The sequence below is a fragment of the Podarcis erhardii genome (genome assembly GCF_964252035.2).
Source record: "Podarcis erhardii genome assembly, chromosome: Z".
NCBI classification, from domain to species: Eukaryota; Metazoa; Chordata; class Lepidosauria; order Squamata; family Lacertidae; genus Podarcis; species Podarcis erhardii.
This window is the reverse complement of record NC_138504.1, coordinates 37,883,559-37,900,066: the sequence shown is the minus strand read 5'-3', so window position 1 is coordinate 37,900,066 and position 16,508 is coordinate 37,883,559. Positions and strand designations below refer to the sequence as shown.

The following is a 16,508-nucleotide window of genomic DNA, read 5'->3' as shown; positions in this document are numbered from 1 at the left end:
GTCAGTGTGCCATGGCAACTTGGGTGACTTGAACAATGCTCAGTTGCCGTGAGCAACACTGGCCTCTGTTCCTCTCCCCCCCCCCCCCCGCATGCCCTCTCACATCTCTGTCTCCCAAAGACTTTCACAGCTGTTTGTTTCATCCCCAGCCACACGCTCTCCTGGCAAATGGTACCTCTGGGGCTGGCCAGGGGGTACTGGTTGCCAGGAGCCAAGGTGACCTTGGAGTAAGCAAGCAAGCAAGCAAGCGTTTGCTGTGTGCAAGGCCTGCCTGGGAGCTGAGTGCCCGGTGCTGAAGGGGAGCCTTTCTGCCATGCAGGCCTGGCAGTGCCTGCTGCTGCCATTGCTGTCTCCCAAGGTGCTGGCCTCACATTCACCTTTGGCCAGTCTCTGTTGGGCCACTAAGGCTGGGGGCATCCTTGTCCCAGGCCCCTGTGGGGCAACGTGAGGAGGCACCTCTTTTGGGTACAGGAGGGGTAGCAGCTGTCCAGGGGACTCCCAAGAAGAGGGGAGAGGAGAGGAGGCTGAGGGAACACTCCAAAGGGAAAGTGTTTGAAAAGGGGTGAGGGGTTGCTGGCTCTGCAGGTAAGGGGTGACATAACTGGGCTCATAAGCCCCACAGGGGTGTCACAGAAAGTATGCAGTTGGTCAAGGAAGCCGTGGACTCAAAACGGTTGATAACTGGGCTCATAAGCCCCACAGGGGTGTCACAGAAAGAATGTAATTGGTCACGGGTGCTGTGGACTCAAAAAGGTTGATAACCTCTGGGGTACAGTCCATTGGGACTGGTAGGGGGGAAGGCAGGGAGACCAACAGTAGGTGGAGCCAGAGAGCCAGTGGCAAGTAAAGCCAGTCCATTCTAGTTTTGTCCCTGTCCTCCTCCCTGGTGAGTGCTGAGACTGAGCAGAATGGAACTGAAATTAAAGAATTTAAAAAAAAAATGTCCAGTAGTTGGTCTCTAAGGTGCAACTGGACAATTTTTTAATTTTTATTTTTTATTTCGACTGCGTCAGACCAACATGGCCGCCTCCCTGAATCCAGAATTGAACTGACAGCCACTGACACCTTCTAAATGGTTTGTTCAAGAAATATAGCCCAGGAAGGAATGTGGCCTTTGAACTCTAAAAATCCTCTGCCCTTCTGCTCTTGATCAATCAGATGTCCTGTACCCCTACTATTTGCTTACTTTCTCACTTACTATAATTAATTTCTTCATCCAAGGATCACAGGGAAGTTTGCAATATAAAAACACAAAAATATATAAAATAGTAACAAACAAAAACTGTTATGTACTAAGCTTGGATCCTAGAACAACAGACAAGTAGGATCCTGGAATGCAACAACTGATTGGCCTGCAGGAAAAGACCAATCAGACAGGACTCATTGTGTAAATAATGTATATAAAAATCTGAGGTTTGGGGGGCAATTGAATCACTGTTTTACAAGCTGCAATAAAGAGCATGAAATCACTACAGGACTCAAGAGTATATTTCAAAAACAATACCCCCATCTGCTGTTCTTATCTCCACCCTTCAAAGTCCCAGGCTCCTCCCCTTCTCTTAGAATCTGAGCCTTTGCAAACATTCGTTTTGGTCAGTGCTTTTCCCCCTAGGAGGTACTTAAGGGTACACAGTACCGGCATGTCTTCTTGTTGTTGTTGTTCAAAAGTGTGGCACTTACTGTAACAACATGGTGAGTACCAACACCTATTTTTTATAGGAAAAAGCATACATTTCGGTCCCAGTGGATTGTCAATACTGATCCTGTGTAATTCTGTAGGAGTGGGTGACCGGGACGGATTTGAAGATTTCTTTGGACCGGCTAAATACCTTTGGGGATGACATCTTCAAGGATCCCAAGGTGCTGCAGTCTTACTACTATGCCATCTCAGACTTCTCCGTAGGGGGCAGGTAAGGTGGGATGGGTGGGCGGAAAGAGGAAAAGGACAATCATAAAGGGTAGTTTTTTTTGGGAAGGGGTGATTGCTCTCACCTGGGAAAAAGGAAAGTGTTGCCAACCTTAAATCATGACTTCCTGCTGTCTTCCGAATCCCCGCTTCTTAAGGCTCAAGTGTAAAATCCTAACCCAAGGACCACTACCCTTTTTTGGGCATGAGGGGTCACCACATCTGGAAATCAAAGAAATTCTCCTGGGTCCCAGCAAATGGCTATTTTACAATTTCCTGGATATAACAGGAATTGAACCTGGGACCTTCTGCATGCAAATCATGCTTTACTGCAGCTCAGACAGTGTTTCAAATGAGGCCGGATAAGGATTGCTGATTAAAGAAGCAAAACATGTGTCCTTTGGGTGGAGGGAGGGATAAATAGGGGTGGGGAAATCATGGTCCCAAATGTTTCCCCATTCTACCTCCCCCGTTCCTGGTTTTCTTTCTGCCCATTTCTGCTGCAGTGTTAAGAAAACACACTAGAGAAAAAGGAGGGCGGGAGGGTGAGGGTGGTCTTATGAAAGCACAGCAAGGACCACACTGGCTTTATCTGTCTTGAGTCTTTCTCCCAAGCAGCTGGGATTTGTTTTCTTCTGAACAGGCCACCCTCAGAGACTCCAAGCACAGCAAGTCCTGGGATTAGGGGTCAGGGATAAGCCCTGGATAAAAAAGGTGAAGGGTGCTATGGACTTGATTTGTGTTCTATCTCTCAAACTTTGCTTAGCATATGTGTTCCCTTGAGGAGGAGAATGTATTTTCCTCATTTTCAACAAAGGCGCATTCAGGACAGATGAGGGGTCTGGAGCGCAGAGAATGTTGTTGGGTTTGTTTTTGTTTTAAATAGCCTACCCTGCTTTGGAGAAGTTCCTAACTGAAGAGGTGAATAATACTGAAAGGGTCAGTTGTCCATGTTTGGGTCTCTCCTAGGTGCAAGTGTAATGGCCATGCTAGTGAATGCATCCCAAATGAAGAGGATCAGTTGGTTTGCCTCTGCCAGCACAACACCACTGGGGTAGACTGCGAGTTGTGCCAGCCGTTTTATCAGGACCGCCCGTGGGCACGGGGCACCGCTGAGGCTGCCAACGAGTGTCTCCGTAAGTGGCATGTTGGAGTCTGGCAACTGTGGTCATTTCCAGCATAAGGAATAGCCTCAGAGCAGAAGGACCACCTATAGTTCTGGGTTCCTTTCCCCCTCGGAAAATTTATTTCAGTGGGTCAACTCTTGAGTATGTTGGAGAGCACCCATTATTATTATTATTATTATTATTATTATTATTATTATTATTCTACAGTGCAATCAGGATACCGTAAGCAAAAATAAAACAGAGAAGTCTCTGCCCCCAAGGCAATAAAAGTTAAGACAATAAGTTTTGGCAAAACAATCTTGTGTTTGTTTGGGTTTTTTTGTGCCCAGCATGCAACTGTAGCGGCCGATCAGACGAGTGCTTTTATGACTGGGAGTTATACCGACGCACTGGGCACGGTGGCCACTGCCGAAATTGCCAGGACAACACAGACGGCCCGCACTGTGAGCGCTGCCGCCAGAATTTCTACCGCTGGGATACCCAGGCGGCATGCCAGCCCTGCAGCTGCAACCCAGCAGGTAGGCAGATTGGGGAGGCAGTAAGAAGGGTGGGGGGGGGCAGGAAGGGGGAAGTGACATAAAACTCCTAGCTATCTTCTTTGACTGGTAGCACATGAATATATATAGGGGGGGGGAGAGAGAGTTTTTAATACAAGATTGTTCACAACAGAGACTCCACCCACATATTATTATGCCACTTTAAACAGCCATGGCTCTCCCCTCCCCCCCAAGCATCCTTTGTTCAGGAAGGTGAGAGTTGTTAGGAAACCCACCATTCCCCTCACAGAGCTAAAATTCTCAGAGTGGTTTAGCAATCAGCTGCTCTCCCCAGCTTCCTCCCTGGCATCTCCAGGTGGGGCTGGAAATGCCCTTGCCTGAAACCCTGGAAGAAGAAGAAGAAGAAGAAGAAGAAGAAGAAGAAGAAGAAGAGTAGTAGTAGTAGTAGTTTGGATTTGATATTCTGCTTTATCACTACCCTAGGGTGTCTCAAAGCGGCTAACATTCTCCTTTCCCTTCCTCCCCCACAACAAACACTCTGTGAGGTGAGTGAGGCTGAGAGACTTCAGAGAAGTGTGACTAGCCCAAGGTCACCCAGCAGCTGCAGGTGGAGAAGCAGGGAAGTGAACCCGGTTCACCAGATTACGAGTCCACTGCTCTTAACCACTACACCACAATGGAGAGCTACTGCCAGTCAATGTAGATAATCCTGAGCTATATGGAGCCAATGGTCTGACTCAGTATAAATCGGATTCCTCAGTTCCTTTGTTGACACTTTATATCTTCCCAGGTTCCTTGAATCCCCAGTGTGACAGCTCAGGGGCCTGTGAATGCAAAGCAACGGTGACAGGCTGGAAGTGTGAGCGTTGCCGAGATGGATTCCATTCCCTCAGTGAAGGCGGGTGCAGGTGAGAGGAGGAGGAATAGTATCCCCCTGGAACCGTGGCAGGGGCAGGACTAGCTCTACCGTTAGGCAAAGTGAGGTGGCCACTTCAAGTGGTAGAAGCTGGGATTCCTCCTGGGCCCCAAGCCATTGTCACTCTTCAGCATACTCCTCTCCACCTGTTCCCATTCTTCTGAGCTGATGCTAGGAATGGTGAAGAAATTCAATTTTGTTTGCATTTCAGTGGGAAGGTGCACTTCTCAAATCAATACACAAAGCGAAACATGGCTACCTTTCAAAATTAACTTCTCAGAGTGTTTTGATTTGATTCTCCAACCAAAGTGCATGTATTAGGAAAATATGCACATAAAAACGCATTTACTGGGGCAAAATAACATACAAAGTGCACTACATTAGAAGAAATTGCTTGCAAAAATGCATATGTTAATCTACACTGCATATAAAAGTGTGTTTATTAGGAGGAATTCACACAAGATGCTAACAAATTTCTTGACTGTTTTTACATATACTAGGGGCTGTGCCCTTGTTCACTCCTGTCACCAGCCCTCCTGCCATTCCACCCACATTGACCCCCTAGAACTGCGCCTTCCCTCTCCATGCAATTATGAATCCTCTGATGGGGATTATGTAATGACAGTCTTACATTTTTATGTACCGTATTTTTCGTCCCATAGGATGCTCCGTCCCATAGGACGCACCTAGTTTTTTGGGGGGGAAATAAAGGGGAAAAAAATTTCCCTTTATTTCCCCCCCCAAAACCAGGTCGGTGAAACCGAACCAGGTCGAGGAACAGCGGGATGGTGGCGCTGCGCCTCCTTGCTGTCCCCCGAGCTTGTGGGGCTGGCCGATGTCTGCCCAGCACACGGGGTGCTCTGCTTCAGGGCGCCCTGCGCGCTGGGCGGCAGGCTGCTATCCGCAGCATGGGGAGCCCTGCAGGGAACTCCCGCAGGGCTCCAACACACTGTGGATGTCTGCCCGGCGCGTGGGGCACTCTGCTTCAGTGTGTCCTTCACGCCGGGCGGCAGGCTGCTATCCGCAGCCTAGACAGCCTTGCGGGAACTCCTGCAGGGCTGCCTAGGCTGCAGATGTGTTCCCGAAGCACCGGGCACTCTGCTTTCAGTGCGCGTAGCGCTCCGGGAAGCAGGCTACTATCTGCAGCCTAGACAGCCCTACGGGAACTCCCGCAGGGCTGCCTAGGCTGCGGATGTGTTCCTGAAGCCTGGAGAGTGAGAGGGGTCGGTGCGCTCCGACCCCTCTCGCTCTCCAAGCTTCAGCGAAAGCCTGCATTCGCCCCATAGGACGCACCCAGATTTCCCCTTCATTTTTGGAGGGGAAAAAGTGTGTCCTATAGGACAAAAAATACGGTATATAGGAAGATATAAAGCCTGTAATTGCTGCAGAATTGTGGATAACTGAATTTAAGATGGGGGGGGGGGAGGGAGAAACAAAAACTGACACATTTGTCCATCCTTAGCGGGCAGCAACACTTTCTTGTTGCAGGGTTGGCTGCCTCGCCTAGCTCCCTTCTTTCAACACTTCTCAGACGTTGTCTGGGAAAGTCCCCTTACTGAGAGAGCAGGCAAAGAGGCAGCCAGGCCAGGCCACACACCCCAGCAGCCATGATGTATGTGGATACCTTGCTCTGGTCACATCGCACATGCTGGAACTGGCGCTGCTGTACTGCAGCCTTCGTTTGAGTGACACAACTTACCGGTATGTGTCATTGGGCTCCTTTTTCAGACCTTGCGCTTGTGATGCAGCTGGCAGTGTAGGAACATGTGACCCTAACACAGGACACTGCAGGTGCAAAGAGAAGGTAGAAGGGTACCTGTGCAACAGGTGAGTAATCTTGATCTCCCGCCTCTCTTCCTTTCCCTCTGTTGTTCCTAGCCTTGTGCAAACATAAGACTGTAACCTCCTCAGAGGAGGGATCTGTCTTTTTTATTGATGAGAATAAAAGCACCTCCAGATATTGCTGAACTACAGCTCCCATCAGCCCCAGCAATCATGGCCAATGGCTAGGGATGAGAGGAGTTTTAGTTCTGTAACATCTGGTGGGCCAAAATTTCTCTGCACCGGATTTTAAAAACAAACAAACAAACAAGCAGGCACTGTGTCATGAGCCTGAATCTGGGGAGCAGCCAAGACTCTCAAAGAACACAAGAAGAGTCTGTCTGGATCAGATCTGCCCCATCTGGCTAGTATCCTGTTCTCACGGTGGCTAACCAGATATCCCAATGGGAAGCCCACAAGTACAACCTGAGCGTCTTCCCCACCTGTGATTCCCAGCAACTGAGGTTCAAAGGCATACTGCCTCCAACAGTGGAGGGAGAATTTAGCCACTGTGAGTGGTAGCCTTATCTTCCATGGATAAAGATACACTGTCAATAAAAACTGGTCTGCTCCATGAAGCTGACTGACATATGCTCTTTCTTGTCCAGGTGCCAACCTGGTAGCTTCAATCTACAGCTCCATAACCCTACTGGCTGCACCAGCTGCTTCTGCTATGGCCATTCAACAGCGTGCACAGTGGCCCAGGGGTATGAGGTTCACAATATCATCTCTGACTTCAGCCAAGGTAGTTGGGGAACTTTTCTATATGGGTATATCTGCACACTACAATGTTATGTTGGGCTTATAGCACTTTTAACAGATGCAGTTTGCTTGATATCATTCTGGGAGTTGTAGTTTAGTGAAAGTGGTAGGAATTCTGTTGAAGTTCTCTAGGCTCCATTCAACCCAACTATATCCCAGGGCTCCCAGGAGAGACAGAAAAACAGTTAAAGCAGTAGAAGTCCATAAGGGCATCACATGTTTATGCAAAATAGCAACAAATAAATAAATACCTGTAGAAGAAAACTAAAGGATTAAAATCTATACAGGCAGTTTGTGTAGGGGTTGCGTTCAAAGTCAATACACATGGCAGTGGTCATGCTTAAGCCCCTTCTGAGCCCGCCCAGTTCTCGGGCCAAAAGTGGTGTATGCATTAGCACTTGCACATCACTACTAGTTTTTACAAGTTTTTACTGAGACAGGTGTGAATGAGGGTAACACAGATTGGCAGTTTTGAAAAGGCAGCCTTCCTGTCTGTGGGTGGAGTCAGTGCGAGGCATAGGACTCTCTAGAGCATGGATGTAGGGTTGCCATATTTCAAATACGGCAATATTTGCCAAAGTTGTTGAGCTTCTTTTAGTTTTGCCCAAAGTTGTTGAGCTCAAAATCTCAAAAAAAGAAGAAATTTTTGAGCTGTTTTTAAGGAAATCCACAAAAAACCCGAGACTTCCAACATTGGTTGCCATACATCCAGATCTTCCCAGACATTTCAGCGGTTTCCGCCCAGACACTGCTTCCGACTGCAGTATTCTGGCTATGTCTGGGAAATTCTGGACGTAGGGCAACCCTAAGGTAAGGTTGCCAGACGTCCCCATTTCCCAGGGACAGTCCCCGGATTTACAAATCAGTCCCCTGACAAAATCCATCTATCTAATAGGAAGTTGAAAAGTGTCCCCGGATTCATTGAAAAAAATCTGGTAACCTTACCTAAGGGATAGCCAAAGTGATGCCTTGCAGGTGTTAAAACAAAATAAAAAAATTCCTTCCAGTATCACCTTAAAGACCAACTAAGTTAGTTCTTGGTATGAGCTTTCGTGTGCATGCACACTTCTTCAGATACCTGAAGAAGAAGTGTGCATGCACACGAAAGCTCATACCAAGAACTAACTTAGTTGGTCTTTAAGGTGATACTGGAAGGAATTTTTTTATTTTGTTTTGACTATGGTAGACCAACACGGCTACCTATCTGTAACCTTGCAGGTGTTGTTGGACTATAGTTCCCATCATCCCTGGCTATTAGGCATGCTAGTTGGGGATGATGGGAGCTGGAATCCCACACAAGTCGTAGGACAAATTGGCTACCCCTGCTCTAGAGCAGGAAGAAGCAACCATTTTGCAATTGCTGCATTTTAGCAATTGAAAATCGCATACCCCTGTCAGTCTTGCTATGAATCGCTCAGATATCTGCCACTACATCCCACTTCACTTACTAATCTCTAAAGCAGCTGCCCCATTGAGCATGCTGCTCAGCATGAGGAGCCAACCCTGAAGCAACTGTTCTATAAATCCAGCTAGGCGCCTATTGGCTCCCCAGATTGCCTAAGTGTGGCTGGACTGTTGAGCTGCAGTACCCAAATCTAGCCATTATTTGGGTGGCACTGTAGAGCATCAGAGACCAGGCAACTTGGTTTACAAACATAATCCATCAGAGACCAGGTACCTTGGTTTACAAACATAATCCATTCCCAAGGTCCAGTTGTAAACCAAAACAGGTTGTAACCCAAGGCGTGCTTTCGCCAATGGGTTGTAATAATTGGTTGTAATAATAATAAATGGGTTGTAATCCAAAAAAAGGGACATGCACTTCCAGGTTTGACGTGGTTGTAATCCAAAACAGTTGTAATCCAAAGCGGTTGTCAACCAAGGTAGCACTGTATGTGAAAGCCTCCCCAATGGCACAGCATCAATGGCTCAGCAACTTCAAGAAAAGGAAAAAGCAGCTGTGTAAACCCAGCACTCATAATTTATTTAATTCTGAGCTGTATCTGGCTGAGTTATAGCTTTCTGTTTGGCCAGTGGAGAGACATGTGGGTGAGTACACAGCTGGTGACCCAAAGTAAACCCAATGGAGCATATGAGGCCTTCTGTCTCCTGTTCTCCCTTTGCACAGCAGGGGTTTATTCTGCACTGGCTGAAGGCCTCTGTGTGAACCTAGCTTGGACTCTGTGTGAACCTAGCAAGTAGCTCGCTCAGTCGCCATCCAGCATCCAAGATGGCGCTGAAGCAAGTTCATAGACCTCTCTCTTGTGTGTGAAAGATCACCCTCTGGTGAGCAGCCCGAGGAACCTGTCAAAACCCACAGGGCCCAGTGGTCAAGGGGCTCCTGCTCCGATGGTAAACCTGTGTGAATTATTCTGTGCGTAGCTGTTAACGTAATAATCTGAACATGCTATTACTGTCTGCTGGGCCAGGCTACCCATGAGGTGAGGTGGTGCAGTTGCCTCTGGTAGCAGATCCAGCCTCCAGGAAGCACACCGCAAACCACTGCCTGCTGCCACTCATTCCTTTCTGGTCTCATTTTACTTCCCCTCTGCCTTTGGGTGGGGGGAGCTATGAAGGTGGAGTCAGGAGCATTATCTGTTGTGCCTCAAGTGGCCGAATGTCCTGGGCCAGCCCTGACAGTCTTTGTGTGTATGTGTTTTATTTAATTGTAGATCTTTATTTCTTTACTATTTGGTGGATTTTTTATTGATAGGGTTGCCAAATGTCCTCCTTTTCCAGGAAACGTTCTCTTTTTCATGGGTAGAGTCGTCATAGCGATCCATAGTTAAAAATAGAAGTTGACAAATGTGTCCTCTTCAAAATATGGCAACCTTTATTCTTGTAATCTGCTTAGAATCCATATTAGTACTTCTTCTTCTTCTACTACTACTACTACTACTACTAATACTATTATTACAATTTATTACCCACTCTTCACCCTAAGGTCCCAGGGCAGGTTACAACAATTACAACAATATTAAAAACAGTTAAAACAAGTTACAGTCACAGAAATAAGGCCAGCACCAGCACAGCACACAGAAACGCCGTTTACCTTCCCGCTATAAAGCGGTACCTATTTATCTACTTGCACTTAGGCGTGCTTTCGAACTGCTAGGTGGGCAGGAGCTGGGACCGAAAGACGGGAGCTCACCCCGCCGCTGGGATTCGAACCGCCGACCATGCGATCGGCAAGTCCTAGGCACTGAGGTTTTACCCACACGCCCTTAAGTGGTGTATACATCAATCAAATAATTAACTGATTAACAATGTTTTTAAAAACACCCAAATAGGGATGGCATGAAATACCCATTGTATTGGAATCTGTTCCAATTATTTTTAAAATGGAAGGTGAAGCAACACATTTCGTTGTAATGCCTTTCCTTGGTTCATATAGCTTGCCTTTATACCATAACATTTCTTAGTGTCTGGAATCCAGATGCTTTCTCCCCATGGCTATTTTGGTGCAAAGTAACAATTGGTTTGGGGTTTTTTTCATTCTTCCAGAGCTCCAGTTCCTGTTTCAACATGAATAGCTCATGAGACTCTCAGTCGCAGGGTTGTGGGTTCGAGCCCCACGTTGGGTGAAAGGTGCATTGCAGGAGGTTGGACTAGATGACCCTTGTGGTCCCTTCCAACTCTACAATTCTTTGATTCTATGTAGTTATAGGGTGAAATTTCATCAGGCCTCCATGAGCAAGAATGGCGAAAGAAGGGAAGGATATTAATTGAGTGCCTGCTTTACACACAGAAGGTCCCAGGTTCAGCTCCCAGTGGCATCTCTAGGTAGGGCTGGGAATGAAATCCTGGAGAGCCGCTTCCCATCAGTGCAGACAATACTGAGCTAGATAGAGTAAAGGGTCTCGCTCTGTATAAGGTAGTTTCCTATGTTCCTGTTGGAAGGGCTGTAGCTCATCTGTCTTGCATGTAGAAGATCCTAGGTTCAACCTTGTAGGCAAAAGCGAGCTAAATTGCAAGGTCAGCCAGACTTGCTTTGTCACTCTTTCTCTCTCTTTGCTTGTGTTTTGTTGTTTTTAACCAGGACTCGATGGCTGGAAAGCAGTAAATCCAAGTGGGCAGGAGGTCCCCCTCCGCTGGACTAGAGGAGAGATCTTCCTGGAGCAAGAGGAGGAAGAGGCTGATTTTATAGCGCCAGGTATAGTATCTGCAAAGCAGGAAGTGATGAAAATTCCTTCTCCCAAGGCTGCTAGCTCCTTCCATTGCAGTTTATCATAATGACCCTAGGTCCAAATGGCCCTCTGGAAGGAATTTGCCCTTGGGACCAGTCCCAAAAGCACATAGCAAGCTGGTCACTCGATGCTCACTGTTCTGCAAGAGTAGCTTGTGGTGCCAGTATCCTTCCAGCTTGAGGTCATCACTTTGACTATGTCAGGGACCAGGAGTCAGATTCCTCATCAATGGGTGATGGAGGCAAAGGTGCGGAACCCAAAGTGTTCAATCCACGCTTTAATGGAAGCCTATCTAATTTACACTTCACAGAACAATACCATCAAGGCTATCCTTTGAAATTCACACTTTGCCAAATTTTCTGATGCAGGTTCTGCAGCCAAAAGACATGTGTGTTACGGGGGAAAGTGTACCTAAGAATGCATATTTTTCTGAAAAACAACATTGAAAAATGCATTCCCTTATGGAAAATTGCTTGCAAATCATGTATTTATTGGGCAAAAATGTGTACAGCGTTGACAGATGCTGACAATTTTTTGCAATGTTTTTAAATAATAATAATAACTCACAAACAGCTGGTGGAAAAGTGGCAAACTGAACTGAAAATTGGAAAACTGAAAAACTGATAGAAACCGAAATAGAGATATTTGTTCATCCAGCCCCAGTATAGTGTATTGGTTAGAGCGTCAGTCTAGGATCTCTGAGTCGAGGTTTCAAATCCCCTCTTGGCCATTAAGCTGTCAGGGAGATAGTTGCCAGTTGCTATCTCTCAGCCTAACCTACCCCACGGGGTTATTGTGGAGGATGAAATGGGAAGAGACAAGAACCATGTACACCACCTTGAGCTGCTTGGAGGAAAAGATGGGATATAAATGCAATGTGATAAATAAACTCTCTAACTTTTGCCTTTCCTCTGAATTTCCCTCTCAATCCTTAGAGAGGTTCCTGGGTGACCAGCGCCTTAGTTACGGGCAGACACTCTCCGTGTTCTTCCGCATAGCAAGCACCACACCTGACTTCCATTCTTTCCCCATTGGGCTGGTTTTGGAGGGGGATGGCATCTCAGTGTCAGCCAGTTATGCTGATACAGAAGACAGCAGAAATGGCACACACTGTGAAGAGCACATGATAGCGTTCAGGTATCTTTTTCTCTACCATTCTTCCTCACCTGTTCCTATCACAAGCCAAGGTGTTTTGATCTAACAGCCTTTTAAAAATTCTCAAGGATGCAAACAGTAAACAATGGCATTGTGGTGATCAAATGAAAAGTAAAGAGAGGGTCAAGAGAAAATCAGGGTCACCCAATTTAAAAAGTTTTATTTTGCTCATGTGAATATATATGTGTGATATTTGTTGTGATATGTAACTAGGGTAGCCAAGCTGGTTTCCTCCAGATTTTTATGAACTGCAGCTCTCATCACTCCCAGCCAGCATGGCCAATGGTCAGGAATTATGGGAGTTGTAGTCCTAAACATCTGGGAGGCACCACATTGCTCATGGTGGTGCTTTCTAGATTTAAAAATGTTATATTTTTATATACATATATTGTTCCATGCCACCCCGATCTCTTAGTGGTGCAAGGGGTTCCAGGTGCTTACCCAAAGTGTATTTCCTTTGTAAATTAGGCATAGCAAAGACTGCAGTGTCTTTATGATATATGGTTTATTTACACATATATACAACCTGAGCCTACAGTGTAAAAAGCATTCACATCACAATATTCTTTGCTCCTCTCTTAGGAGCAGCAGGCTTAGGTCTACAAACAGGAACCAGCCATGGTGCCTCTCCCTTTGTTACAGCCAACCCACCAAGAGTTTTGGCAGGCCACCCTCTCCTCCGCTTTTCAAACCTCTTGCAAAGTGCTTACATCTTCTAAGCTGAAATCCTAAACCTGAAATCCTGAAATCCTGAACCTGTTCTGAGCTGCTAGCAACAGCTGTATTTGCAGCAGAGGAGTGAAATGCTAGCATGTTCTTCCCCTGCTCATTTTTATCATCACAGCAACCCAGGCTGTGACTGGCAACAAGTCACCCTGCAGCTGAGGAGAGTGTTGAAGCCTGGTCTCTCAGGTCCTAATGTAGCACTCTTAACTAAATAGTAATATTAATAAGTTATTGTTAGGTGCTCCTATAACCAGCTCATTTTTTGTTTGAGCATTGAGGAGCATTTAAAGAAATAAATACAACCAACACAGGGCAGTGCAGTGCACTTTATTGCTTTTCAGTTAACTCTAGTCAATTTTTAGTTGGCATCAGAGAGATTTGATTTGCGATCCATTAAAACTTTGGCCACTAAATGGTCAAGTGCTCAGGTCTGACAAGGGAGCAAACAGAAGTCGAATAAGTGTCATTTCACTGGGGGTGATAAGGCCATTGTTAAAGTTCTCATCCTGCTTCCCCATGAGCCCCTTTGTGTGCTTCCAATTCTGTATTGCTCAAAGGCTTCACGAGGCTGAGGAAGAAATGCAACCAGCTCTGTCAGCTTTCCAGTTCCAGCGCCTGCTCTCCAACCTGACAGTGCTTCGGATCCAGGCCAAAAGCAGTTATGGACCTGGTAAGTCATTTGAAAACCTGCTATGTGTAGTTGGTCCCTGGTGTAGGCAGTCATGTAAAATGTGCAATTCCTCAAGACCTCTGGTTTTAAGTGAGCTTGAATTTGAATAAGAGCATAAGAAGAGCCTGGCTTGTTCCAGACCAAGGACCCATTTAGTCCAGTGTCCTTACAATTGCCAACCAGGCATCCATTATGGGAAGTCTGTGAAAGCAGAACCTTTCTCTCCCCTCTTGTGATTCCCAGAAACTGGTATTCAGAGGCATACTGCCTCCCAAAATGGAGGTAGAACATAGCCATTGTGGATAGTTTGTCTAATCTGGTACACCTCTCCTGGTATGCCCCGCAGAGGACCTTAAGGTCCACAAATAACAACACTTTGGAGGTCCCAAGCCGCAAGGTGGTTAGATTGGTCTCAACTAGGGCCAGGGCCTTTTCAGTACTGGCCCCGAATTGGTGGAACGCTCTGTCACAAGAAACTAGGGCCCTGTGGGGCCTGACATCTTTCTGCAGGGCCTGCAAGGCAGAGCTGTTCTGCCTGGCCTTTGGTTTAGACTCAGTCTGACCCTTATGTTTCCCTCCCCTCATGGTTTTGATCTATGGGCTATTATTAAAATGAGGCTGCTTTTTAAATTGTATTTTAACCTGTATTTTAAATTGGTCCCCCTCCATTATGTTTTTATTGTAATTTTACTGGTGTTAGCTGCCCTGAGCCCGGCTCCGACCTGGGAGGGCGGGGTAATAATAATAATAATAATAATAATAATAATAATAATAATAATGACGGTGATGATTATCCTGTTTTAAAGCCATCCAACATATAGGTTGGTGGCTTCTACTGCATCTTGGATGCATGGAGAGGGGAAGGAAAAATAAGAGTATTGGAAGGCTGAGAACCTAAGAAAAGCCCTGCTGGATCAGACAAATGGTCCATTTAGTCCAGCATCCTATTCTCACACTTAGCCAACCAGATGCCCTATGGGAAGCCCAAAAGCAGGACCTGAATGTAACAGTAACTCACCCCATTCATGGTTACCAGCAACTAGCATTCAGAGACAGACTACCTTCAACACTGGAAGTATAACATAGGGAAGGGGCTGTAGCTCACTGATAAATATCTGCTTTGCATGCAGAAGGTTGCAGGTTCAGTCCCTGGCATCTCCATGTAGGGCTAGGAGAGATCCCTTGCCTTGACCCTGGAGAGCTGCTGCCAGTCAGCATAAGCAAGAATGGGCTAGATGGACTGAAGGATCTGACGGTGTAAAGGAGCTGCCTGTGTTGCTAGCACAGCCACCATGACTAGGTGTGCAACTGAGTCTTTTCCTCCCTCTGGGTCTCCCTTCTTTCCCCTCAGGTAGGATTCTCCTGAAGGAAGTCCAGCTTACGTCAGCTCACCCAGGCCTCTCTCAGCCTGCCCTGTGGGTCGAAGAATGTATATGCCCGCAAGGATACGTTGGCCAGTTCTGTGAGTCCTGCGCTCCTGGCTTCAAGAGGGAGGTGCCATTCGGTGGCCCCTTGGTCAGTTGTGTTCCCTGCTCTTGCAACCAACATGGCAGCTGTGATCCTGACACAGGTCAGTCCTCTCTCTCTCTTTCTGTCTCTGCCATCCTGTTTGGTATAGTGGTTAGAGTGTCAGACAAGGACCTGGGAGACCAGGGTTCAAATCCCCACTCAGCCATGAAGCTTGCTAGGTGTGATTTGGGGTTGGTCACAGTCTCTCAGCCTAAACTATCTCACAAGGTTGTGGTGGGGATTAAATGAGAAGTGGGGAGAACCATGTGCACCAACTCAAGCTCTTTGGAGAAAAAGGTGTGATAGAAATGCAATGAATAAATAAATAAGAATCAATAATTTCTCACATTTGTATTACTTAGTTCAGTTTGTGAATCGTTTCTGATAAAATATCCCAAAAGCAATTGAAAAGTAAATAAATTTTCACGATGACTTCTTTTTATTGCAAACTGATGTGGAAATGTGGTGAGCTGAACTTAAGAATGGAAAAATTAGAAAAATTTGCAGATTCACCTACCCCTAGTCCCAATACTGCAGGAATATCATTTAAAAGTACCGTATTTTTCACCCCATAGGGCGCACCGGCCCATAGGGTGCACCTAGTATTTTGGGGGGGATATAAAGAAAAAATATATATATTTTCCCCCCAGGCACGGGGCTGGGGTGGGGGAAGCCCAAGGTTCCCCCGACCCCATCCCCCAGAACAGGCTGCTCTCCGCAGGCCGTGGGAGCCCTCCCACGGCTTGTGGAGAGCTACCCGAAGCCCGGGCGCGACTACTCAGCGCGCCCAGGCTTCGGGATAGAAGCAGCTCTGCACAAGCCGTGGGAGGGCTCCCGCAGCTTGCGCAGAGCTACATGAAGCCCGGGCGTGACTGCTTAGCACGCCCAGGCTTCGGGATAGAGGCAGCTCTGCGCAAGCCGTGGGAGCCCGGTGGGAACTCTCGCCGGCTCCCAAGGCTTGCGGATAGCTTCCTGAAGCCTGCATTCACCTCATAGGACACACACACATTTCCCCTTCATTTTTGGAGGGGAAAAAGTGCGTCCTATAGGGCAAAAAATACGGTACTCCCAGGATTTCTCCAGTACAGTCATACCTCGGGTTGAATGTGCTTCAAGTTGAGCGCGTTCGGGTTGTGCTGCACGGCAACCCGGAAGTAACGGAGTGCGTTACTTCCAGGTTTCGTCGCTCACGCATGCGCAGGCACTCAAAATGACATCACGTGCATGCGCGG

At 46.9% G+C, this 16,508-nt stretch overlaps 1 protein-coding gene across 2 annotated transcripts in view; it reads left to right on the top strand.

The window, feature by feature from the left end:
- Window positions 1–16,508, top strand: part of LAMC3 (laminin subunit gamma 3) — a 68,786-nt gene that overhangs the window by 14,370 nt on the left and 37,908 nt on the right. Inside the window, exons 1-11 of one of the 2 annotated variants that reach the window (XM_081848464.1) lie at window positions 151–358; window positions 1,780–1,910; window positions 2,876–3,042; window positions 3,363–3,551; window positions 4,321–4,438; window positions 6,175–6,273; window positions 6,876–7,012; window positions 11,069–11,182; window positions 12,152–12,353; window positions 13,655–13,767; window positions 15,119–15,337. In XM_081848464.1, coding sequence (XP_081704590.1) covers window positions 314–358; window positions 1,780–1,910; window positions 2,876–3,042; window positions 3,363–3,551; window positions 4,321–4,438; window positions 6,175–6,273; window positions 6,876–7,012; window positions 11,069–11,182; window positions 12,152–12,353; window positions 13,655–13,767; window positions 15,119–15,337 — 1,534 coding nt within the window. In that variant the 5' untranslated portion in view covers window positions 151–313. Of the gene's footprint in view, window positions 1–150; window positions 359–1,779; window positions 1,911–2,875; window positions 3,043–3,362; window positions 3,552–4,320; window positions 4,439–6,174; window positions 6,274–6,875; window positions 7,013–11,068; window positions 11,183–12,151; window positions 12,354–13,654; window positions 13,768–15,118; window positions 15,338–16,508 lie in introns of those variants that run through there. The other variant, XM_081848463.1, reaches the window with a different exon arrangement.